The following is a 27,358-nucleotide window of genomic DNA, read 5'->3' on the forward strand; positions in this document are numbered from 1 at the left end:
CATTATATTTTCATTTCAATTTATTTATGACAAACTTCATTAAATCAAATATATAAAAGTTGTTTTTTAAATTATTTTTCTAATATAAGACAACTCTGCTAAGTTTCAGTTAGAAGTGCGCGTATGTCAGTTTTTTAAGCATAAGTATAAGCACTTCTTCTACGTATAAGACTTGTATGGCGTGCAGCGGTCAAACACTCATAGGTGGCGCCACCTGCACGTCGCATTCCCCAGAGCATTGGGAATTCACAAGGCGCCTGGCTGCTCTCGCTGTCTCTTGCCATCTGCAAGTGTTGTGACTGGTGTCCTTATCAGAAACGCTTGGATGCTGGTCGGGTGCAGACGTCCTTCGTCCTTGTTGCTTGTGAACTGTTGACACACATACACTCACAACAACACACACACATACACAGACGCGCAAACAGTGTGTTACACATAATTTTGTTGTATCAAGTTGAGTGCTGCTGAAAATAGTTTAAAGTGCGAAAACGTCTCGGTTAAAGGAAAATTTGAAGTTTTCTGTTGTTCATTTATACGCTGGCTTCTTCCATACACACACACATACAACAACAGATAGGAAAAGAAACGTGAAAAGCATAAAGCAATCAGGATGATGTGCTCCGCTTTTTTGTTATAATAAAGACAATGCCTCAACGCAGGCTAGCGACGGAAAGGACAACTGCTGAGGCTTGCTAATGAATACCTAAGTACACACACATACACACAAACACACACACACGTACGCACACACACACACACACGCGCGTCGCTGTATATGTATGTCGTGAAGGAAAAGTTGTTTTAGGTCAAACAAAAGCCAAGCTAAAATCAAAAGAAAAAGCAACTCGAATACAAAAAAAAAAATGAAAAAATAATAAAAGCTGCACCCAAAATGAAATTCAATTAAAGCGCAGCCTCCTCACGGACGACAACAACAACAACAACAACATCGCATTAAGGATCAATTAAGGCTGAGACGCGTAAGTAATTAATTATGCAAATTGTGTGAGTATCTATCTAAGAGTGCGAGTCTTTAGTTACATAAATAATAGATGTACTAGACAACGAGCTGTTGTGTTTGCCTTACCTTACCTTGCTTCCCCCCTTCCTTCCCCTTCTCTCTGCGCACACCTGTTTCTGTATCGCTTGAAAAATGTCACAACCACAGCTTGTTATCAGATCCTTCAGCTGTCACCCGCTTACAATCCCTTTCCCTATGCTAGTGTTGGCTTTTCTTGCTAATTGTGCGGATGCGTTGTCTTCTGTGGTTCCTTACAAGTGCCAGCAGCTGAGCGCTATTCTGTTGCTATTCTTGTATCGTCTTGCCACTGACATTGTCGTTGTTGTTGTTGTTGTGCGAACAATTAGTTCAACAACAACAATCACAACAACATTTTGAACTGGGCTCTGTCTAAATAGGCCCCAGGCCAGACGATGCATAGAATGACCTTAGAACCCTACAATACGCAAACAACAACAGGTGGAAAGTTGGATGGATGGATGGATGGCCACCTTGCATAGTATGTTACATTTTTTGTCCTCGTTCTCATAGTTTTCGTATTGGCGCAGACAACGAGTCCTTAACTATTGTTGCACACTCACAACACCATCTTTTCGTCATCGTCATTGCAGCCTTTTGTTTAAGGAGGCACATTTCTTCAGGGGATTCCACGGCAAAATGTTCATTAGCCAAAAAGCTAAAATTAGAATTTGTCATTTATCAATGCGAAAAAAGTTACATAGATTGGAGCATAGAAATGTAACAATAAAAAGTAACAGGCTTTAAGCAAAAGCTGTATAGAAATATAACAAGCAATACATACTTGAATAAGTAGAAATAAAAATAGATCATCGAAAGAAGTTATATTTACATCAAAATTCTAATAGCTTCGCAGGAAAATGTATTTAAAGAAGGATACATATATGTATATTTAACATAAACGTACTATAGAATAAAGAAAGGTTTTGCTATCATCAGTATTCAGTTAAGTTAACAAAATATACTAAAGCTATTTCCACGTAAAGAATAATTTTCAAGTCAATACCTCAAAGAAAAATGAATATTCATAATAAATTGGTATAAAAATAGACTATAACGTTATGCAAATAATGAATGATTTAATTTGAATCATCATGAAACCGAGGCTATGTATTTTTGTTTAGAAATTTCGAACAGATTAATCAACCTTTTTAATATTTTGGTATAATTTGCGGCAAGTAGACCAGACGACTAATTTAACATTGCATTCACGATTGATTACACAGATGAAATATATTACAATATTAAATTAGGAAGAATAATGTAATCAAAGCCTAAAAAAAGTTATGTAGAATTAACAAGAAATAAATAATAAAAAAATATGTTTAAGAATGTATTCTAATTACAGCAAATGACTGGTTTTTAAATAATTCATTTTGAATATATGCTTTCTAATCTATAGGATTATGAATATGAATGTGAATTATGAACAATGAATATATTGTTGAGCATTATGAAGTTTTATTTTGTTGTTATGACCATGATTAAGCTTCCTTTGTTGATAATATACAAGTTTTGTCCACTACGCTCAAGCAAATTTTGTTAAGTACAAAGTCAAAATCTTCTTCAAAAGAAGAACAACTTACAGCTTAATTGCAATCCTTTCATTTCGAGTATGATTATCCATTCATAAGTTTCTACTATCACTAATGATCCGCTTTTGCTGTTGTTTCATCCAGAGCACACTTGATGGTCGGTGAATGAGCCGTTGTTGGGCTGCAAGGACTGCGCACTGCAACTGCTGAGGAAGAGGCAACTGTCGATGTGGTTGTGATGCCGTCACGTCGCAGCGGTGGTGTGGGCACCACACGACGCAAGCACTCGCTGGGCAACCTGAGGCGAGCGCATCCTGCCTCGGGTGCCACATGGAATGTGCAGGTGGTGCGTGGCAAGATGTCCTCCAAGTGCCTGTGGCATGCTTGCCGCGCACTCATCCTGGGCCTCACACTGATGCTGGTGGGTGCCGGGATGGCCACGCTCGGCTACTATGCGGATCATCTGTCGATGGGCTCCGAGTTGAGGGGCAATGTCACGGTGCGGGTGAAGAACGATCTGAAGGGCTTTCATTTAAACAACTTCTCGTATGTGGGACCCATTGTGATGGGATTCGGTGGCTTCATTGTCGTCGCCAGCTGTGTGATGACCTTCGAGGCACGCGACTCTGCGGCCAAAGTGGTGCCAGCTCGTCTACGCGCTGGTGGCGGCAGTTGCAACAAGTCCACGGCACGCAGCAATCAAGGCAGCTCGGCGTCACAGAGAAGGGGCATGGGTAAGCAAAAGAATATCATTACATTTGTTATTAAATATGACGTTTTAATTTAAATTCTATATAGATCTCAATAAGTTTAATTTAATCAATTTTCATTTCTTAATATTATTTAGTTTTTCTATTTTTCTATTATTGGTTTATTTAATAAAAGTTTCGAGTTATTTCGGTATACAATTGAAATTTAATTGTTTTATTAATGATTCATATAAATTTTAATATTTAATGTATCCTCTATAACTCAAGAATTATTCTCCAATTATCATTAAATTTTCATTTTTTATATCCAATCATAAATATCAATTGCGCCTTTTTGATTTTCGATGTGATGTATTAAATCTAAAAATATAATTTTAAATTTTCATCTCTACATCAATATACTTCAGTTTTATTTTCAGTTTATAACTAAGTCTTTAATTTGATCAATATGTTATTAAATTTAAAACGTAAATGTAAATTTACTTTATTATACCCGCTACCCATAGGGTAGAAGGGTATTATAACTTTGTGCCGGCAGGAAATGTATATAACAGGTAGAAGGAGGCATCTCTGACCACATAAAGTATATATATTCTTGATCAGCATCAACAGCCGAGACGATCTAGCCATGTCCGTCTGTCCGTCTGTGTGTCTGCCCGTCTGTCCGTCTGTTCGTCCGTCCGTCCGTCCGTCTGAAACACTGGATCTCAGAGACTATAAGAGATAGAGCTATAATTTTTTTTCGACAGCATTTGTTATGTTTGCACACAGATCAAGTTTGTTTCAAATTTTTGACACGCCCACTTCAGCCCCCGCAAATCAACAAATCGAATAACAAGCGTAATTTTAACGCTAGAGTTGCGAATTTGGGTATATACAATAATTATTATAGTAATGATTCCTGAAAGTTTGGTTGCGATCAGATACAAATTGAAGTTATTAAAGAAATACTTTTGTATGGGCAAAAACGCCTACTTACTAGTATATTGATTAGTTAGCCCCTTATGGGTAACATCTTTAGGTTAAATTGAAGTCCTCAATTACAAAGGGAGGCCGGTGTGATGCTTGATCCACTGGAGGAAACTGGTAACCCGGGTGAAGAGACCGGGGTATCCTAATTCGTTATACGTGATTATACCGACTTGGACCAAACTGGGCAATTGCACTAATGGGCCACCAGAGTCGCCGATAAATGGGATTACACCCGAGGCAGACGAAGTGCAGATGAAGGCAGAGGAAATTTTTTGTCCATATAAAGCGCTGCAGTCTGTATTGTTTATGATTTCGACTTTACCATACTGTAGTATTTTGGGCTCATTGTTGGAAGCGTTAAGGGTAACTCCCCAGCCTGTAAAGATAGCCTCAGAACCAGCATAGGTTTGATAGTGTGATTGGATCTTCGGTAGCTTAACGGGTTGAATGTTTTTGTTGTATTCAACATGTTTAATGCGAAGAAGCGAGATATCGTATACGATAGGGAATAGGATGATGTCTTTCTTGTTGACTACACGAAAGACCGGAGCAGATGAACGGTTAATACTGCCCAATAAAACGAGAACATGATCGGCTCTAGAGGAAATAGAAATGATTACTTAAGGACCGATTCGTTAATGACTATTCAACTTACTGTCCTACGCAACTGGCGGCAGTCAACACCCAATTGTGGTCAATCAAGGAGCCGCTGCAATTAGCTAGTGGGCGTTTATTGCCCGTTATTTGGACTTGATAGGGGAACTGACCAGGCGAAGCGTTATGTCCGTTGATAATGCCAACATTCTCGGCTTGATCCTGAAGAACAGATGCCGTTGAAACCAGCGAGACGTAGGCCAGAGTCAAAGCAAATACTAGGAGCACCTTCATGTTGAAAGGTTCTAAAGACTATGAGCATACATAATTTCATGAACGCCTTTTATAGTATAACAGGTGCGGGTTTTTTATCGCGCAAACTACAATTAATCTCATTTTTATTTGGTTTTGCAATTTTTTACTAATTGTGTCCCATATTCCCACATAAATTTTAAACCGGCAGATTATTACGGGCATATACATATTTTATGTATGTATATTTAAACTTTAAGATTGTTAAAATGACTATTTATAAAACAAATCTTTATTTGTGAGTATTGACTTCTGTATTATTTTTCTCTTTACTCTTAAGATATGTTTTTTTCTATTAAATAGGCTAAAATAATTGTATTCAGGTTGCATTTTATTCATAACTAATAAGTAAGAAAGCTACACCCAAATGTGGTCAACTGTGATATGTATCCATTTTGAATAAAACCAAAAAGCAGGGTATTATTTCAAAAATATTTAAAATTAATTTTAAGAACAAATACAGAAGGCTATATTTGGTATATAAAAAAAACTATTACATTCATAATTTACCATAGATTAAAGAAACGAAGACCAGAATCAGCAGCCGTTAAAACCTTTTCTTATAAAATAACTTATTAAATAGCTTATAAAATAAAAATTTATCTGCTCGCAATTAAAAGGCAGTATGATGATTGTATATATCAAAAATTGTTACTCTAGCTTCAAATTACGCTTGCTATTCCATTTGCGAGGGCGAATGTGGGTGTGGGTAAAAGTCTACAGGTAAAAGTCTTTATAAACGTATGAAAATAACAAGGGCTGTCTACATAAATTTAGCTTTCTTTTGTAGGCTCTGATATCTAGGTGTTTAAAGGAAATACGAAATGTATATCAGGCTTTAGGTACATTATCATTGCATTATTGTTTGGCGTTTCTTTCTTGAAGGTACGAAAGCAATAAGTTTTTAGTTTAGAAATGATCAGCATAAGAATTTTTTAATTTCGTTTTTAAATTATTTTATAATTATAATTGTAATGGGAATTTTTCCATGGTTTAAGGAACAAAGCATAATATATTGTTATAACAATATGTACATAAATCAAAATGTAATGCGGGGCAACCTGGCTACCTTGAATAATAAGTGTACATATGTGGGTTCGTTTCGCAAATTTTAAAATTAATCTGAGTTCTTTATTTCGTTTGGCAATTACATATGTGTTATGCTAAAGTGCTCTATGAATTCACATAAACAAAAACGCCCATATGAACAATAATGCATATTATGTTATTATTATCGGATATTAAATTTTCTGTTGAGCAAGCTTGACATGGAATTTGATTTAATTTTTAAAATAATCTGCTCTTACGGTAATGCAGTAGAGTAAGCGTTTCGTCAAGTTCATATACCTACAATATACATATGTATATGTAATATGATTATTAACGGATATATCCATATGATTTACTTGTTTTGGATGAACAATATTTTTATTCAACCTTCATTTTTTTTAAACATTGGCTATCATTGTCTGTCAATATATGTTCATGGTAATATCCTTCACGAGTTTGTTTTATGGGGTTACCCAGTGATTATACTACTATGTATTTATATCCGCTATCCATAGGGTAGAAGGGTATTATAACTTTGTCTCTGCAAAAACAGGCAGAAGGACCACATAAAGTATATAAATTCTTGACCGTCTCCCAATAATAACAACATATACTCTTTAATTGTGAAGTTATTTAAGAAATACTTTTGTCCTACAATTGAGTCTTTGTTTGGCTGACAATCTGATATATTTTGTACTCTGTGGTATATTTAAAATGTAATACTAACATACATTCGGTATATTTTATTATTTGTGGTATAATTTTAGAATGTGGATTCATCTCACAGTGGAGCAGAATCGGCTGCAGCTTACTTAGCAACCAATACTTCTGTAAAGCCTCATTTGGTCTTCAATTTTAGTTAATTTAGACACCATATTTTCTTTTCTTACATCACTTTTATTTTATACTTGCGAATTTTACAATGTTTATGGTTTTAATAATAAACAATAAAAGAGTTATAAGGAAAGGTTCGATCACAGTCATACCGACTGTATTACAAAAGAAGACCGGTATGTTCCTTGATCCAGCCGAGGTAACTAGTTACTCGGGTGAAGCCAGCAACACCTTGCTTTTTTAGAAAATAGGACGTAATACCAATCTGACTGAAGCCTGGCAGCTCCACCAATGGGCCACCAGCGTCACCGCGCCACGGCAATGCACCAGAGGCGGTCGAAACACAGAGTTGCTCAAAGCCAATGTGGTTCTGAACTTTAGCACTGCATTCTACGTTCTTCATAACTTTTTCTTTAGCGTACTGAAGTATCTGGGGTTTAGTGGTGGAAGTATCCGTGGTTTCTCCCCACCCTGTAAAGATAGCCTCAGAACCAGCGTAGGTTTGATAGTGTGATTGGATCTTCGGTAGCTTAACGGGTTGAAGGTTTTTGCTGTATTTAACATATGAAATACGGACAAGTGCGATGTCGTTGAGCAGGAACATAGGATGAAAATCTGGATGGATGATTATGTCTTTCTTAGACGCAAATCGGGTTACTAGTGGCGCGGATCGCCAAACGCTGCCCAAGTGAACAGTAACATTCTTGCCACTATAGAAAAGGGACATAGTTAGTAATAAACATTTCCTTAAAAAACTCATGAACTTACATCTTTGCAAAGGAGGCGGAAGTCAGCACCCATTCGTGACCAATCAACGAGCCCCCATACGAGACTCCAACGTTGTTAATCAGTTGAACCTGATAGGGGAACTGACCAGGCGAAGCGTCATGTCCGTTGATAATGCCAACATTCTCGGCTTGATCCTGAAGAACAGATGCCGTTGAAACCAGCGAGATGTAGGCCAGAGTCAAAGCAAATACAATAAGCAGCTTCATGTTGAAACGTTCTGAAGACTATGAGCATACATAATTTCATGAACGCCTTTTATAGTATAACAGGTGCGGGTTTTTATCGCGCAAATTACAATTAATCTCATTTTTATTTGGTTTTGCAATTTTTTACTAATTGTGTCCCATATTCCCACATAAATTTTAAACCGGCAGATTATTACGGGCATATACATATTTTATGTATGTATATTTAAACTTTAAGATTGTTAAAATGACTATTTATAAAACAAATAAATAATTGTGAGCATTGACTTCTGTATTATTTTTCTCTTTGCTCTTAAGATATGTTTATTTCTATTAAATAGGCTAAAATAATTGTATTCAGGTTGCCTACTGCATTTTATTCATAACTAATAAGTAAGAAAGCTACTCCCAAATGTGCTGTGATCGACATGCAATCCATTTTGAATAAAACCAAACAGCGGGGTATTATTTCTAAAATATTTAAAATTAATTTTAGGAACAAATACAAAAATATACAGATATATATATAGTATATAAATAAACTATTACATTCATAAATTACCATAGATCAAAGAAACGAAGACCGGAATCAGCAGCCGTTAAAACCTTTTCTTAAATAACTTTTACGATTTTTATCTGCTCGCAATTAAAACCAGGAATCATAAAGGCAGTATTTATGATTGTATATATTTTTATATATCGTTACACTAGCGTCAAATTGCATTATTTATTCCATTTGCGAGGGCGAATGTGGGTGTGGGTAAAAGTCTATAGGTAAAAGTCTTTATAAACGTATGAAAATAACAAGCGCTGTCTACAAAAATTTAGCTTTCTTTTGTAGGCTCTGATATCTGGGTGTTTAAAGGAAATACGAAATGTATATCAGGCTTTAGGTGCATTATCATTGCATTATTGTTTCTATATGGCTTTTTTTCTTGAAGGTACGAAAGCAATAAGATTTTAGTTTAGAAATTATCAGCGTTTGGTATGATCAAATCGCGTTGATTACAGCGTACATCAATAGTCTGTCATAATTTTTTAAATTCGTTTTAAAATTATTTTTTTATTTAATTGTATTAGTAGTTTTGAGAATATTTCCATGGTTTATAGAACAAAGCAAAATATACTATTATAACAATTAATATACATATGTACATAAATCAAAATGTAATGCGGGGCAACCTGGCTACCTTGAATAATAAGTGTACATATGTGGGTTCATTTCGCAAATTTTAAAATTAATCTGAGTTCTTTTTTCGTTTGGCAATTATAGTTGTGTTATGCTAAAGTGTTCTATGAATTACATAAAAAAACGTCCATATGAACAATAATGCATCTCATGTTATTATTATCGGATATTGAATTTTCTGGGTGACATGGAATTTGATTTAATTTTTAAAATAATCTGCTCTTACGGTAATGCAGTAGAGTAAGCGTTTCGTCTATTTCATATACCTTCAATATATATGTAATATGATTATTAATGGATTTCATATGATTTACTTGTTTTGGATGAACAATATTTTTGTTCAACCTTCATTTTTTTTAAACATTGGCTATCATTGTCTGTCAATTTATGTTCCGCCTATTTGGCCAAATGCAACCCACCTCTCTTCTTACCTTACCTACTCACAATAATGTTAAACTACTAATTAAATTCCTAGACATCAACAAATTATTAAACAACATATAAATTAACTGTCGAGTTGATGGCCTTAGCTGCTAGCACTCCCTTTCTTTTAGTTATATTAATCTGTATAATAATTAACATGTAAATAAATAAATATTAAAGAAATACTTTTGTATGGGCAAAAACGCCTACTTTCTAAGGGTCTTAGTTGCCTTGGCTGACAATCTGGTATATTGTGCCGATATACCAAGTATACCATTTGGTATATTTTTGTATTTTTCAGTATATTCATTATATTTTGAGAAAAATACCGCAAAATATACTTCTTTTATTCAAAATGGGTAGCGGGTATCTCATAGTCGAGTACACTCGACTGTAGCTTTCTTACTTGTTTTTTTCATAAATTGAATGAATTCAATACAAAAAAAGTACAACAAGAGTTTTCTAATACTTGCAATAAATAATGTATATAGTTTAGATATTTATCTTACTGGTTCTTGCAAGTATTATTATATATTTATTATATATTTACTCATAAACAAATGAGAATATATGTGACTTATTTTCTAAATCGTAAAATCAATAAGTAAACGTTGTTTTACTTTTTTGTTATTTCTATTTTCTTCGTTATAAGATAAATACTAATTGTTTTCTTTCCTATTTTCTTCAATAGGCGCCCAGTATCAATCGACTCGCTGGGATCAGCACTTTGGCGTCTTTCGCTCCTCGCCCGGCGACGCCCATCAACAGCTGCAGGCGTCAGGCGTTGCTGGAGATCAGTTGCAAGCGCATCAACAGCAGCAGCAACCATTTGATCGTGAAGCGCTCACCGCGGAGCTGATCAAGTTCTCCAAGTCGCTCAGGTAACTTGCCAGTAGCATTATCATTTTCCCGTTGAGCCTCAAGCATTTAGTCCCCGCCCGCATCGCAAACGCATATCAGTGTAAATTTGTAAATTTCGTAAATCGTAAAAGAAAAATTGGCTGCAACTTTCATTATGACTCTCTCTGTCTCTGTCTTGTGTAAAATACGCTTTCTCGCTCACGCTTTTGCATCAACAACCACCATTAGCGCATCCACACGCTTCTCGCCACAGCTGAGACGCCTCACATTCACCGGTTCCGTGCCCAATCTGTCCACCATCCACCACCATGCCAATGCTCATCCATCCAACGCTTGCATCGACACTAATCCATCTGTCAATCTGTTCTCACCGCACCACCTCCACCACTACAAAACACCGCTGGAACAACTCCAACTACAACTGCAACTCCAACTGCAACAACAACAACTACAAATGTGCTGCAAACGACATCATCACCATCATCGCCATCATCAACATCAACACAAACAACGCAAACAACAACAATCTCACTCGAGCAGCAGCGTTCGTCGTGTGCGCACCACACGCTCGGCGGGTGGCGGCGGAGGCGGTGGTGGTTGCGGTGGTGCTGCTGGTGGTGCCGTTGGCTCCAGTTCACGCATCATCAGCAACTCCTCCAGCCTCATTCAGCGCAACACTCGCGAATATGCCACCTGCACTCTGCTGCAACCGCCGGCTGCGAGTCGCGTCTATTGGCAGGCTTCGTCCTTTGATGCCGGCATGGGTGGCGTTGTGGGCGTGGCTCACAGCTCTGCTGGCAGCGAGAAACGCGCCGAGCGCAACAAACGTTCCGACACGGCCAAGCGACATGTTCTGTCACGTCAGCGACCCATCGAGCACGAGGAGGCAGCCAGGGAGCGGGAACGCTGCAGTCCACTGGGCCACAGGCGGTAAGTAGCCGGGAGAAACTCTGCTAATACGCTCGTTTTACAACACCGCATGCTTAACTTGTTTGCAGCACTAAAACACACAAAAGTGAATTTCAAAGAGCACATTAAAGCGTGTACAGAAATTACGTTTTTAAAAGCTTGAAGTGTTACTTAAATTCACGTGATAGAAAAATATTTAACATTTTTAAATAGCTTTCTTAAAGCACATTAAAGCTTTTTCTGCGATTAAATTTTTAAAAGCTTAATAGGAAAAGTTAGTAAAATTCACTTGATAAAAAAATATTGAAAATCTTTGTAAGCACATTAAAGCTTTTACTGCGATTAAACTGTTAAAGACTTGATTAGCCCAATGAAGACATAGATTATAAATTACGCTTCACTTACAACAATATCCGAACGTGTCTTTCAAAACTTTTTTAAGCTTTGACAATGATTCAATTTTTAAAGGTTGGATAGGAAATTTGACTTAAATTCGTGTTAATAAAATAATATTTCAAATTTTGAAATAGCGGTTTTAAGGCCTTTAAATGATGGATTATCCACTATACATACATTGCTTATGAATTACTTTTCATGTCCAACAATATTGGAATGTGGCTTCTAAAGCTCATTAAAGCTTTGAAAACAACTGAAAGCTTGGAATAAAATGTGACTAAAATAAATTAAAAATGTTTTCACATAAACAACAAATTAAATCTTTAAAAAGCATTTTAAAGCACATTAAAGCTTTTATACGAAATTATTATAAAAAAATAGGTTCAAAGCTTGCCAAAAACTTATAAGTCAGATTAATCAATTAAAAAAGAATAAAATGTGTCTTCCTTAAACGATTTCATACTTCAACTCCACTCTAGAAACTCTTTTTTTAAATCTTGACATTAATCATGATAGTCAGGAATGAAGATAAAGTCAGTTAAGAACAATTATTATTACGTTATACGACCATTTCTTTTATCATATAAACTTTCATTGTGTATTATCGTTTTTACATTACTTAACAATATTGAACGCAATTTTATCGATTCAATATTTCAATATTTCAACTTGCTTCACCAACTTTATTTAAAGTGTTCATGGATTTATAGATTAGTTCTCTCAGTTTTATAAGTTCAATCCATATATTTTCTAATATTGAAAAGCATATATAAGCATTAGCTAGTCTGAAAGCTTGACAAATGGATTTCCATTTGCTAACTCTGCACTAAATTCAAATGCATATGCAATATGCAGTTATTTCATCGTTACGAAATCTGGCTAATGCATTTTGTGGCACTTTGCAGCAACTCAACCATGTCGGACTCATCGTATAGCGGCCGCTGGACGGCGCGTTGTGCCTCGGTGGCGAGTCGCACCTCGAGCATTGATTCGCGGCAAGTGCGGGTGGATCTGCACAGTCCGGAAGTGATGCCCAAGTCGATACTGCGCTCACCCAAACGCTACAGTTGCGGCCCCTCGGCCACGCCATCCGTTGAGAAGGACTTCCGGTGAGTTCCGCTGCACATTCTATTATTATCATAGAAATTGCAAACAATTCCCCAACCACCTCAACTAACTGACTATCTGACTATCATTCCATTCATTGTCCTTGAGCAGCAGCCAACTGTCCGTGTGCTCTGAGCCGCCACCCCCCAGTGCGTCAATTGTCCGGACAGTCGAGCATGGAGCCCGCCGTGCCGGAGGAGAGCGTCGAGATAATCGATGAGCGTCACAGCCATGACAATGACGAGTGCCACGTGTCCTCCTACAGTGAGATAACGGAACTGGCGCATCACAGCAGCAGCCTGCCCCCCCAAGAAGCAGCGCCCGGATTTCTTGCCTCTGGGCAGCAGCGCAGATCATCAGCAACAGCAACAGCAGCAGCAGCAAGAGTCGTCAGATACACAAAAGGTTAATCCTGCCACGCTGTACAGAAGCAACAGTTCCAGGCAGTTCTATCGACCCAAACCGGGCATAGCCAACGAGCGGGATGATTCGGTGTTCTACATACGTTCGCTGGAGCGACATGCCAGCTCCACCAGCGGTGATGATCACATGTACGACTCGCTGAGAGTCATCAACGAGCGACGCTCTACGCTTCTCAAGGCGGATTCGCAGAGCTCTTTGGGTTCCGCTGAGCGTAAGCTGAGCAGCTTCTCGCTTAAAATGCCCGACATAACGGAGCGAGAGAACTCTATAGACATTGAGGATCCTCCCAAAACGGAGGCTGAAACACTACCGAAAGAGTCAACAGACGAAGAGAAACCCAAAGAGGAAACCCCGTAGATAATATGAATGGAATATTTAGTAACCGGATAGCCAAACGACAGTTACTTTAACACAGATAGAACTATTATTATCTTGCAGAATTGGTACACCGAATTTGAATTTAGGTTTACAAAGTATATAGAATATAAATATATATTATATAGAGTAATCTATCGATCTCAAAGCTCTATTTGCTTCTTTCTGAATCGTTATCTGTGTTGCCCTAGGCATTAATCGATGTATTGATAAAAGCAAAAACAACTATTTTATATATATTTATGTGTTTAACCATGTAGTCTTCCTATCGTTGAACTGTTTAATTGTTGATCAAACTACAGCAAACTCAAAGAATAGCAATCAAATGTTACCATTTTTTTCTAAAAAAAATACACTATATATAAAGCGAGCTTTTAACAATTAAGCGCTCTCTGATCCTAATTCCAAACTTTAGATTTGTTCCCCCGGCAAAAACTGTTTCAAAAATTGTATATAATAGCACTAATAATATTATACAATCAGCTTACAAGCGAAGACTGATGTTCGTAATATGATGATGATAACTAATTAATGATGACGATGATGATACATTTGATGAATTCTGTGCGCTATAAAACGAGTTCTAATACAAAATATATTATATGTCAATTTTGTTCAAATACAATGAAAAGCAATACGAAACGGAAGAAGGGATGACGAGTGCACTGAGTGCAGCAATTAATATTATGTTCACAATCTATATTTAACTAAACTTGGTTTTCTGAAAACACACATAACATAATATAAATGATAAGTTCGCAGAAGGTAAATATTGATAATCATATACCAGTAAATATGTATTTTATATCTGAGTGTTAATTTGTAAAATCGAGAGAAATGTTTCTTAATTCATGTTTCTTATAAATGTGTTGAACAAAGAAAACCTACATTTAACGTAAAAATATAAAAACGAAACCTTTTAGGGCGATCTGGTATTGTCCACTAAAAAGAGCAATTTGTACTTATGATATATAAATCAGACAAACCCAACAAAAAAATGTTATATGTACTCATTATTGATGTGCAAAGAGTTTTATATTACTGTTTATTGCATGTGACATCCATATCCATTAGCAATGCAAACAATATTTATATTAATAAATGAAATTATATGTGTGTTAAATGTTGCAACTGGTTTTTATGGCTCAGCAGTTAAAATTAAAATTTAATATAAAATTTTTAAATATTTAATATAAAATTTTAACGTATTAATTAATTAATTGTGCTTAATAAGCACTGCTTACAGTATCAGCAAATCAAATTTTGAAAGTTCGCGCACTGCTTCTTTTTTCGGCATGTTGCGTGTGGAGCAGTTTCGTTAGGTGTATAATAGTTCTGTTAGTTAACAGCGTTCTGCAATACAACACACCTTTTGGTATAAAAATACTTAATTTAACAGCAGACGCAGAGTGAGCATGAAGGCTGAAAAATATACTTTTTGGTATTAAAATACTGAAATGAGGTGTAAATAGGTATATTTGGTATTGAGTTTTGGTATTAAATACAATATTTTTTAAAGAACAATTTCTGAATTCTTCCAAAAATATAATTTATTTTATAATTAAACATTTCTAATCATTACTAATGCATTAATTATTATTATTTTATTGTACAAAACATCGATATTTCCTAAAAAAATCGATATATGGCAAATCGATAGTTGCCTCGATGATTTGTCACCACTAATAAACACTATTTGCGGATTTCTAGTATTAACTTTAAGCCAACTATCGACCGATCCACGACCAGACTTGCCCAAGTTTGGATTACGTCTACCGAAAAATCGTCCCCCTCTTCCGTAGCAACTAAACAAACGAATCAACATGGTATTTGGGTGAGTTGCAGCAAAGTTGCCAGTCCAAAATTACGTAACCCCAAACGCTAATCATCTGATGCGATAGATTATTGGTACGCGGCGGTCTGGTAGCTGGAACTGTGTACTATACCCGCAAAGCTGGCGTCTGGGGCAACCCCGAGGAGACAGACAAGCTGCTGAATGACGTGAAGGGTCAGCTCTGTCCCTATGTGCAGAAGGCGAAGAAGCAGCTGCCCTTCGAGGTGCCCAAGCTACCACAAGCGGGCGAAGTGCGCTTCCTGGTCAAACACTATTACAATGAGGGCGTGAAGAGCTCATTCCGCTTCATCCACATGCTGCCCTGCTATGCGGGCCGTGGTCTCAAGAAGGTGAAAGACACATTCGAGGACTTTGCCAAGTCGCCAGCCATCACGGGAGGCAGCGAAAAGGCGGCAGCGGCGGCGACGAAATAGTGAAATATGGATATTCAATGAATATAAATGCTTATTCAATGGAAGGCTGTTTTCATGTTAGTTCATAGTTAGTCTATTGAATACTATGTTTATGTACCTCCCCCCCCACAACTTAACAAATTCTGAACTATCTCGAGCAGTAGATGCTTAAAAATACTTATCGATGTGAAGATTGGAGATTTAAGCGTATTGTGTTCGACCTTAAATGCTAGCAATAAACTAAATTTATGTCTTAAGCGTGAAAGCCGCCTTGCAAAACTTATTCAGCATCATTTAATTCTAAAATTAAACTACTCAAGGTAATACGGTTTCCGAAGATTGTAAATCACTGTGAAGTTTTCGCTGTGTACTCAACTTGTATTACTTAAACAGATCAGTTCTCATCATCTACTCAAACAACAGACACAACATGTCACAACAATTTATTTATAGCACAGACAAAGCAAATTTGGCTTAAATCGTATATTTGGCGAAGAAGTGGAGACAAAACGCTAGCTGGCATGACGATGTTAAATAGAGAAATGGGTGCACTTGGCCCACTTGGAATACATTGACTCAACTAGCAAATAGATTGTTCATACGGCAAATATATGATTACTACCGTAATAGAAGTCGAATCGCAGCAATTCCAAGAAAAATATAAGATTTCAAAATGAAAAGCATGTTGGTATGGCAAAAAGTTTGAGTCTGATTGAAATTCCGAAGAACTTTTTATTTCCTGCGTTTTTTTTTTATATATTTATGTAACATCATATAATAAAGATTATTACATTGTAATGATTTCGAAGTAAAGTTTAATTCAATTGAAAAATATAGAATGAAATGCTAGACCACATTGCATTTAAATGAGTTCTTGTGACTCTTTAGATACTCTACGCAACGTTGCCAATCTTCATGTTTATTTATGAAGTGCGGCAACACAGGAAGTGCGAGCATCTGCGACCGATAGCATGAACTTGTTGTTATTATTGTTGTAAGCAAACTCTTTGCTAGTTGTCAATCACTATAAAATGGCAAATTGTTGTTAAACAAACTATGAGAGAGAATCAAGTCTCTTGTCTCTCTGATAAAAATGAAAATATTGCGGCAGGCTGCATGAAACGTCACTCATCTCACAGTTCGCATCTCTCAGCTCGAATCGTCATCAACTGATTCACTGATTGAGCTGTAAAGCTAGCGATGAAAGTGGGCTGAGATTTGACATTTTCAGATGCCAAGCAACTACGATATGCTAGAGTAGACAGATATTACGCATACGCCTCATATGTTAGTTGCACACACGACAAAATCACACATTCAAGATGACTTTCTACGCCTCGCACGGCAAATAAAGCAAAGCTAACAACTAAGTAGTAAGATATAAGTATAAATAGGAATACTTGGGTGAAAAGACGTCACTGAGAGAAAGAGAGAGAATGAAAGAGGGAGGTGAACGTGCGACTGGAAGCACTGATAAGAAACTGCTAATTGTTTACTACTCGACTGTTGACTTGCTGCCTCGTATCCCTAATTGTGGAACACTCGAGTGCCCTACCAAAAATACCCAAACACAGCGATAAAACACAGGAGGACAATTGCAATAGCTACAAATAGATGAAGCGGCAATTGCTGTAACTGTCATGCTTTTAATTTTAGCCGCAATCAAACTTCAGTCGCTGGACTCTGATTATCATTATTGACGGACGATCGTCGTCGTTGTCGAGCCCAAAACGAAATCTGAATTTTATTTTTAATTTTCAAGTATTTGTCATGTCTATTTGTGACAATTTGACTATTCATTTCGCTTTGTATTGTTTTTTTTAATTCTATTTCTTTTTATTTCGTGTGTATATCCCCTGCACTAAATATTTACTTAGCATACGCGAGCGACAGCGACTCGAGTGCAAGAAGCAATCTTTTAATTAATTAAACTTTTTTGCGCTTTCGTGCTTGTTTAATGGCCGCGAGTTAAGCGGTCTACCAAACACAAGTAACTGTCTGCCTGCTCGAGAGCTGTCATCATCATCTTCATCTTCATCATCTTGTCGTTGTCAGATAAAAATTTACTATGCCATCCATTCCACGCCCCATCCCAGAGGGGTGTCTATGACTCACGCTATGGCAAAGATAATAATCAAGATCTGCAACAGCATCTGCCTCAATCACACTATCTTTCGGTTCTCTTCTCCTCTTTCTGTCGGCAAAGTACAAAGCTCTCGTTGTTGCATCGAATTATATCACGTGTTGAAATTGGTTTTCATTAACTTTTGTGGTTTTGGCTCAAACAGTAAATAGTCAATATTTGCCAGCAAATATGAAATCACAATTTCGGCGACCCATAAAACATGGCAAATAAATAAATGCTTAACCTCTAAATGGGCGAAATAACACGCATACGCCGTGTTGTGTGCCCCCTAAAACAGACACAACAAGCAACACCTCGCCGCGATCTCGAGGCCGCAAGGAGAGCAAATGTTGTACAAGCGCACACACACAAACACACAGACACGGACACACACACACAGTAGCTGTCTTTTCGACATTGCGCATACGCCGCGTCGTCTGACGACAACGAGCGAAAGAGAAAGCACAAAATAAAACAAAAGCAATTTGTTTATTTGACATACGTGAGAGCATTAATTAAAATTGCTTTCTTGTTTAGTTTATCGCTGCTCGAGTTATTTAATTAAAGCACTCGAGTATTGATAACACAAAAATAAAAAAATAACGTCTGAAAATTCCTTAAACTTGGTCAACATGCAAATTGACGCAATTTCAAAGTTCAATAAAATATCAATAAATTATTTCACCAATTCCCCTCGATGTCGCAATGTAAATATCCGGTTTTAATCTCACACACAACTGACATACATGTAATTATTTTCTGCACTATTAATAGACTAGGAACGTGCGTTTTATGTGGGTAAAATTCACAGCTTGCGCCTACTGTTCTCTTCTTTAAACTGATAAAACATGTTAATGATCCTTAAACAAACTGAGATGGGATTTTCGGGGCCACTGTTTGAATTGTCGCTTATCTGATTGACGCGCATCTGATGGTCCAATTAAGAAACTAAAAGCGTGGAAAAACAGGCATTATATGTTAAACTGGAATTTGTTTAGCACCACGATTGTATCATAGCTGAAGCTGTCGCATTGCATTAAAAATCAATTAAAAAGCCGTTTAGATATTCCCATGCAATTAATCAATAACCGAGTGGGTGATCGACTAGATCTGATTGATTCTATTAGTCAGCTTTTGATGCTACCTTTTCGATCTTCAACTATGTACAGGGAAGCGTCACTCAATTATACAAACAAGGCATGATCTGAGGGCTCTTTGGCTACCGGCAACATTGTATCAATATATCAATAGGTAATGTTATTAACTCATTTATTTTGTTATTGCCAATTATTGTCACACATTTCTCTATGTCACGTCGTCGCGGTTTTTGTTTAATTTATTATTGTTGTTGTTGTTTTTGTTGATCTTGCTGTTGTTGCTATTGTTTTGATTCGTTTTCGATTTGTTTGTTCAACTTTAAGAGGGCGACCTTTAAGCATAATCTGCGAGTTTGTTCAACCAATAAATCGATGATTATATGCATCAGATTGTTTCGATTGTTCATCATAATTGTAAGCTGATAAGAATTAAACAGTTTTCAAAGTTTGCCAGTTTATTGAACTGCCTAACATACAGCGAGAAATAACATTCAGCTTCAGCATTAACATGTTATATAATTATTTATATGCTGTACTTCATAATTAATTTGCTCAAATCATGTGTCAGTCTGTCTGTCTTTCACTGCGGTGCATTTGTTTAAACAGCGATCGAAGCGTGTGCCTTGGGCAAATATTACAAACTGAAAGCCGGGCAATCGCTTAATTACAATCCGTTCATATGCTGATGTGTCGAACGCGTCTTGGGCAAAACACCTGAGCACACACACACCCACACACTCACAGCTTCTGCTCCCCTCCCCTTCTGACTACTGTTCTGATAGTAGTATGCTAATGCTAGAACAAGAAATTCTGCTGCTGTTGCATCAATTTGCACATTCATAATTGCTGATGTGCATTAATTTATTTCTTATTTATTCTATTTTTTTGCTATTTTGTTTTTGTTAAAACGCATTCCCTAGTCTTGGATACCGGTTCCAGCAGCTATGAGTAAGTATACTTGTAATGTTTCCGATAAATAAGTATTGCATATAGTTATCCGCATTATAAATGCCATTTCAACTAATACTTCACACACATAAAGTCAGTCAATTGGGTATGATGATACTATAGAGGCATACATATGTACAAATCAATCTTTAACCACAAAAACAAACAAGTAAGAAAGGCATAGTCGAGTCAGCTCGACCGTGAGATACCCGAATATAAGCCAAAGAGAGCTGTATAAAACCAAAATAATATACCGCAAAAATTATAAAAATATTCGAAATGTACCATAGAGGTCAAAATATACCAGATTGTCAGACATTATTGTCCATAACAAAATTCTTGCTAATCGATATTTTTTGTTTTACGGGAACGGAAGTGGGCATTGAGAGAATTTAAAACAAACTCGATCTGCCTGTAAACATAATAAGTGCTGTCTTAATCTCTTATAGTCTTTTAGTCTCTCAGGTGTTTATTCTGACAAGCGGACAAACCTCTCGGATTTGCCTCCTTCTGCCTGTTACATACATTTGCTACAGGCACAAAGTTATAATACCCTTCTACTCTATGTGTAGTGGGTATAAAAAACGCAATAAGCTAAGAGAAAATTGTAGTGAAAAGTATTTATTTTGTGACAAGTTCAAAGAGCGTTAAACGAGTTTTCCCACCTTGCAATTAAACGGCCAATTTATTTTTATGTATTTATGGAAATTTTAAAAATATTTTTTAAGTAATTTTTACCTAAAAAGACAGACATGCTTACATTATTTTGTAATTTTTAGTTTTAAAACTACACAAAGAAAAAACAACTTAATTTAGTCGCAAGTGCTTGCATATGTTTAATAAAAGTTTACAGCTGCCAACAGTCGGTCTTTTATTACATAAAGGGTATCTGCTAGTCGTTGCTTTGAGGCTATTACTGCTGATGCTGTGCCCAGTTATAAAGTGAGACGATCTCCGGCGACCCTGCGTTGTCGCCTTTCCGCTGCTCAACAGCTAACAAGTGAAACACTGAAATACTGAAACACCTTCAAAAGCCGAGCTGTGTTTGTTGTTATCGTTCTTACTTGTTGTTATTGTTGTTGTTGGCGGTTGGCTTATCAGTAAATTTTTTAGGCAAAGCAACAAACGGCAAACTGCGGAGACTGAGAGTGCGAGAAACTGAATAGTTGGTTACAGAGTGTTTGCCATTTGCCTCAGTTGAGCTGAGCAGTGTTTTGGCTCAGTGTTCTTCGAGGCATCGTCGCCGGCAGCAGCGTCGGCAGACGAAGCAGTCGACGCAGTCGACGCAGACGCTGCAGCGGGCAGCAGGCAGCAACGCTAGCCGGCTGGCAGAGAGAGAGTTCAGGTATTTCTGCGAGGCGCAAACGCAACGCGAGCTCAAAGCGGCAACGGCAACGAGAAGCAACAGGTCCACGTCCTCGCTGCTAATAGAGCACGAATTCGTACAATTCTTACAAATCAATTTATAAATGGAATTCGGAATGCGTTCGACAAAGTGAATGTGAATACGATTGCGAGTGTGAATTCGAATGCAAAGCGAAGTGAAGCGAGGATAAAAGATCGAGTGCTAATCGAGCGTGTGACAGAACAAGTGTTCGATTTCAATTTCGAGTTTTGAGTTTATTAAAAATAAAAATAAAAATACTTAACATGAGCATTTGAGCGTAAGCAAAACGCATGTGAATTAAGACAACACAAATTGAATCAAATATCAATATCAAAAGCAATTAAAAAGTGATTTGACAAAATGCAGCAGCTACATTTTCTACACTCTACCAAAGTATTACTAATAATCGTTGTATGCAGCCTAATGCAGACGCCAATCGGGTGAGTTAATTGCATTTTGCTTGAAAATTGAATAATTAACACTTCGCTCTCTATGTGTCGCTGTCTTCTCGCCCACAAAGAAATGCTGATAATGATTATAATTTTTAATTTCTTTTTGGGTATTTTACAAATTGGGCAAAAAGAGCAGCAAAGGCAGCTCGTTGAAACATTTGCGACTGATAATAAAACAGTTTGTGATATTTTTCCACTGTTCGGATACAACCAAAAATAGCTGGCAAGTTTTGTATCTTTCTGCTGCTCTCTCTTCTCAAGTTATTGTGTTTCTTCTTGTTTTATTTTTGGGGGTCTCTTTGTTTTGTTTTGTTTTAAATATTTATGCAGTTGGAAATGTGAGCGATACAATTTTTTTTGTAATGTTTAACAACTTGAATGACAGTTACACAACTGATAAAGCTGATAAGAAAACTGTGGCAACAAGATGTAACCAAAGCATTTCCTTGTACAATTCATTCTTATTTTGTTTTCGATAAACAAGCGAAAAGTCAAAAGGGTTATCAATTGTTATAAATAAAATATAGGTAGAAGATACTTTATTTCATCAGTGTTGATAACGACGAACGAATTTATCACGCAAAACTCGAAATGTGATGAAATCTATCTAGAAAATATTAGCGTACTCATCGTGCGAATCGGGTTATTAAGTATACGCCACAGACACCGACACCTCCACCGACACCTGCCCCGATCTAAGTACAAAATTTCCATAATTCGAAGGCGCCGCCCGATTTCTAAAGTAATTAATTAAAATACCGATGCCGATGCCGACTTTCGGCTTTCATGTGTGTGCATGAAGGTTAGAGAGCCGAGCACAAAAATTATTATCTGCCATTTAAATGCAATGTCAATAGGTAAATATTTGAAACAAACAACAACAACAAAAAAATAATAATACTAGCGAGTGGAGTTTATTTATGGATTTCTGGTTAGGGATCAACCCAAGTGCACTAATTGAATTGGTTTGTTTGCCATTGCTTGCTACAGTTACTGCTGTTGGTTACACAATAAATAACAATATTACAATGCGCTAGCTAAATAATAAACTTAATAATAATAGTAATAGAGCTGAGTTTGTAAATATCTCTCCCCAGCTTAGCTCCAAATGAGCTTGCACAGCTGCATAAAGGCTAGCGCCCACTTCTCTGTCCCTTCCCCATTCGCCATTTGTTTTCCTTCCACATCCAATTTAACAATCAGTCAAATATTTTAATAACTGACTGTAAAAGTATCGTATGCAAATAACAGTTGCGAAAATAATAAAGAGCAGCGATCATTAAAATTAGAGTGGAAGTTCTCGTGCATCCCGAAAGCATATTTATCTTTTGATTTGAAATATGAGACGTGCTCTTGCTTATTGCCAAATCGTTTTAAATATGAATCAACTGACATTGCACAACAAATTTAAGCAAATCTTTAAAAATGTGGAATAACAATAATATTTTCATGCATCGTTCGCTTGAAAAGTTAGTTCTTTATATTACGTATACGTAACGAATCACGATTTGATGCATAACAAATTAAATTTCATTCAAAACGAAGCGACTTAAAATTGACTCATTTTATTCACAATATGCCAAACAATTTCTAAATATGAAATTTATAGAAAGATTTTTCAATTCACAATATACCCCTTATCACATATTACTCATACGCAATGTGGGAAATACTCAGACCGATCCCTACCATTTTCTTAATTGATTTTCTGATGGCAATATTGTGTATACGCATCGTTGAATGCCGGCTGAAAGGGAATTTCATTTAAATAAAAGAGATAATATCGTATCGCATTACTCATACGCAACGTGTATTTTTTGTTTTTCTTTACAGCGCTGTCAATGACACCATCGTTGATGAGAACTGTCCATCGCTGGCCAATGCAGATAGCTTGCAGTACACAGAACTCATACAAAGAATGACGCACGTCTGTCGATACGATCGCTTGGAGCGACCCATCGAATACGACAGTCAAACACTGAAGCGTCTGCCCATCGTGGTCAAGATGCGCATTTATGTGTACTTGCTTCAGAATTTGAACTCGGATCTGCTGCAGTTCAAAACGCATGCTTTGTTGCAACTCAGTTTTCAGGACAAGCGTTTGGCCTACAAAGAGTTTGCGCCAGAGCGAAGGGAGACAATTTTGGGACAGAAGCATTTAAGCGAACGTCTCTGGCTGCCGCATATCTTCTTCGCTAACGAACGGGAATCCAGCATTCTGGGTACTGATGAGAAGGATGTGCTCACCTCCATTTCACGTGATGGCAATGTGATTATTTCCACGAGACTTCAAGCATCACTCTATTGTTGGATGAACTTCAAGAAGTTCCCCTTTGATCAGCAATACTGCTCAACGGTGCTCGAGAGTTGTAAGTTAATTGTCAACCACTTGATTTGGAGTGCTTTGATTATTTAGATGATTGGCTTCTAGGGATGTACAACACTTCTGACTTGGTGCTGGAATGGGAGGATCATGCGCCCATCTCTTTTGATCCTGACATGCGTCTCACGGAATACAATCTGGCAGAGTTTTGGCACAACACATCGATTGTTCACTCAGATGAGATCAATATGCGACACGGTGCATTCAGTAAGTTGACGAAAAGTGAATACTTTTATATTCCTACTAACTTGTAATTCTCTGTTGCAGTGGGAAACTACAGTTCACTGAGTTTTACGGTCAGTTTGCAGCGTGAGATTGGTTTCTATCTGTTGGATTACTATTTGCCTTCCATGATGATTGTCGCCATCTCCTGGGTCTCCTTCTGGCTGCAAGCAGATGCCTCCCCACCGCGCATTATGTTGGGTAAGTCAACAACTTTTTAATATTTTCGAATATTACTTTAAAAACTTTAACTTTCAGGCACCAGCACCATGTTGTCGTTTATTACGCTGTCCTCGTCGCAGAGCAAAACGCTGCCCAAAGTCAGCTACATCAAAGTGTCTGAAGTGTGGTTCATTGGCTGTGCCTTCTTCATCTTCTGTAGCTTGGTAGAGTTCGCCTTTGTCAATACGATATGGCGACGCAAGGAGAACATTGAATTGAAGAAGGTCAACAGCAAATACATTATCAAATCCACATTGACACCGCGTCCCTCGAGACGTCAAATTGGCGGAAGCTTGAGCAACGATTCCAGAGCACGTTCCTGCTCCAGTCTGGATAATATTGTCTCCAGCACTGAGAGTGTGCGCAATGGCAATGGCACAGTCAATCCTGCCTTTAACAATTATCTCACAGTTCATGTAAGTTATATAATGGAAACTTATCGTAAAACTGGCTAATCATTCATATCTTACAGCCCAATCTGCCTATAATAAGAACTGAGTGCGCTGATAGCGTTTCAGTTTGCAGCGATCGCTCGACCAATGATCATGTCGTCGACATTGACAAGGAGAAGAAGTCCGAGAAGGATCCGCCAACGTTTACAACCATGACGCCACAGGAGATTGCCATGTGGATCGACAGACGGTCGCGTCTTTTATTCCCGGGCATGTTCTTGGCCTTCAATGCACTTTACTGGACTTTTGTCTATTGTTTTTAGGCCATAAAGCAAAACGAAGTACGCACAAATACAAATGCACATAACACACATACGAATGTCAGCACACACACATTCTCACATATACACACAGTTATTGCCATACACGAATGAATTGTGCAGAATTCTTGTCGCCGTCGCCTGTGTTTAATTTCTCTTAATATTACGTTGATTGTAATATGTATTATTTAGTTGTAAGCTGCATCACACATCTCATAGTCATAGTTGTACAAAATGTCGCGCATGTCTTATAAATACAATCAGTAATTATTTTTATAAACAATTGCTATCATACTTTTCAAGTAAAAGTTTAAAAGTTGCGCGCTAACGTTGTTCAATGTGCCCGCAGTACAAACAAACTGTTAGTTAACAGTACCAGAGCTATGTTAACATAACAGTTGGTACAGATGGCGCTATCAAGCCACTTAGTTGCTACATAGTACTGCCAGCAGCCGTTAGATGGCGCAACTTAATTGCGCGAACGCAAACGAGTCTTGAGGTTCTTTTAATTAGTTTAATACTAATTTATTACCCATTCATAGCTGATTATTATGCGGCCTTTAGCTTCTTCAGCATTGTCCATTAATTGGTGATACATGCCATGAAAGTTTAGCGAAACTAATTGATTGCATTATTCAACAATTAACTGAAGATGGCTTCAATTGAATTGCGTAGCTGCTTTGCTTGGCACTCACTTCCGTTGCACTCAAATTTCCTGTTCGAGCTTTTGAGAAGGAACTGCAATGGCACTGTACCAGTTAAGCTCGATGCATTTGGCACTTTCATTTCCCCTTAATATAATCAAAATATGCAAATGCAATTAGATGGAATATAACATTTACAAAAGCGTAAAAGCGTGTTAATTCTCAAAATTTTCGACTTAGCCTTTGGGTTGGTAAGGATTTAATTTAGTTTTCGTGAAAATTGAATGGAATTTTGTTGAAATTAAAGAAAATATTTACAGTAAGCTGTGCTAAGAGGCTTAAATTACATTTCCAATTGCTTAATTCGCTTCTCTTTTCTTCGATAAAGACTTGTTCTGTGTCTATTTCTCGATTGTTTCGCTGTATTTCGCTTTTGCTCATTGCATTTGCTTGTCTTGCTTTGCCACACTTTCTGCACTGGCCTCGTAAATTGAAACATAATTTATTGAATTTGCGCGCTCATCGAACACAACGTGCAACAGTTGGGCGTTGATTTGTATCGGAAAATTGCATCAGTTTATCAGTTTAACATTACAATCAAATTACGTATACGCAATGCACACACATACACACTCACAAAGCATGGGGCATGTTTGCAATGCAAACGAATATTGTATTTGCGATGCAAATTGATGCCAAAAATGATTTGTCAATTGTCAGCATTTACAATATGTGTTTGCAAAATAAATCTAAAAGCATTTTCCAAAAAACGTTTGTCCCCCTCAAAATTTATAGCCGAAAATACTCGTTTAGAGTTACAAAAATATGAATTGTTTGCCGCTTAAATGAAATCGTTATTAATACTGTTATTTCGGACATATAATATACGTTTGAAATTATGGTCGACACACATTTTTTGTATTGTCAAGCTAAATATTTAGCTGCATTTAGAGAACTGCTGACATCTTTCATGATAACAGCAAATGCAGTTGCAGTTGCATTTGCAGTCGGCAAGCAGCTGTCATTGTTTGCATGTGCGGCAGCAACAGGGCTTTGTTCACACTTGGGAAATCAAAAGACGTGACGTCAATCAATGACAGCAGCTTGTCATGAACTGCGGGTATTCACATACGCAAAAAAACGAAGCAAACCTCAAGCCTACAGCATACAGCATACAGCATACCGGAAAACACTTGGCACACTCACACAGAGATAC

The 27,358-nt window shown here is 37.2% G+C and overlaps 4 protein-coding genes across 7 annotated transcripts in view; 3 read left to right on the top strand and 1 right to left on the bottom strand.

Moving 5' to 3' along the window:
• Positions 1-326: 326 nt before the first annotated feature.
• Positions 327-14,826, top strand: LOC132789965 (uncharacterized). The gene is given in 8 exon segments (XM_060798333.1): positions 327-980; positions 2,719-3,308; positions 10,324-10,513; positions 10,722-11,423; positions 12,704-12,907; positions 13,017-13,047; positions 13,049-13,237; positions 13,272-14,826. Coding segments are annotated over 7 exon segments (2,226 nt in total). The 5' UTR covers positions 327-980; positions 2,719-2,812; the 3' UTR covers positions 13,686-14,826.
• Positions 7,848-27,358, bottom strand: part of LOC132789964 (lachesin) — a 176,141-nt gene continuing 156,630 nt past the window's right edge. For 3 of the 4 annotated variants that reach the window (XM_060798329.1, XM_060798328.1, XM_060798330.1), the window contains one exon: positions 7,848-8,059. In XM_060798329.1, the coding sequence (XP_060654312.1) occupies positions 7,932-8,059 (128 nt within the window). In that variant the 3' untranslated portion in view covers positions 7,848-7,931. The remainder of the gene's footprint in view (positions 8,060-27,358) is intronic. The other variant, XM_060798332.1, reaches the window with a different exon arrangement.
• LOC132792593 (MICOS complex subunit MIC13 homolog QIL1) lies at positions 15,376-16,215 on the top strand. Its single transcript, XM_060802021.1, has 2 exons — positions 15,376-15,537; positions 15,605-16,215. The coding sequence occupies exons 1-2, from the start codon at positions 15,527-15,529 to the stop codon at positions 15,969-15,971; spliced, it is 378 nt and encodes a 125-aa protein (XP_060658004.1). The 5' UTR covers positions 15,376-15,526; the 3' UTR covers positions 15,972-16,215.
• LOC132791464 (pH-sensitive chloride channel 2) lies at positions 21,490-25,775 on the top strand. Its single transcript, XM_060800394.1, has 6 exons — positions 21,490-21,947; positions 23,793-24,328; positions 24,391-24,549; positions 24,610-24,765; positions 24,823-25,202; positions 25,259-25,775. The coding sequence occupies exons 1-6, from the start codon at positions 21,868-21,870 to the stop codon at positions 25,499-25,501; spliced, it is 1,554 nt and encodes a 517-aa protein (XP_060656377.1). The 5' UTR covers positions 21,490-21,867; the 3' UTR covers positions 25,502-25,775.

Source organism: Drosophila nasuta, chromosome 3 (assembly GCF_023558535.2).
Source record: "Drosophila nasuta strain 15112-1781.00 chromosome 3, ASM2355853v1, whole genome shotgun sequence".
In the NCBI taxonomy this organism is placed as follows: domain Eukaryota; kingdom Metazoa; phylum Arthropoda; class Insecta; order Diptera; family Drosophilidae; genus Drosophila; species Drosophila nasuta.

Bases quoted from the DNA above. Each gene is read 5' to 3' on its own strand.
- LOC132791464 (XM_060800394.1), top strand. From the start codon at position 21,868: ATGCAGCAGCTACATTTTCTACACTCTACCAAAGTATTACTAATAATC. The intron at 24,329-24,390 runs GTAAGTTAATTG...ATTGGCTTCTAG, and splicing joins CTCAACGGTGCTCGAGAGTT to GGATGTACAACACTTCTGAC. The intron at 24,550-24,609 runs GTAAGTTGACGA...TCTCTGTTGCAG, and splicing joins TATGCGACACGGTGCATTCA to TGGGAAACTACAGTTCACTG.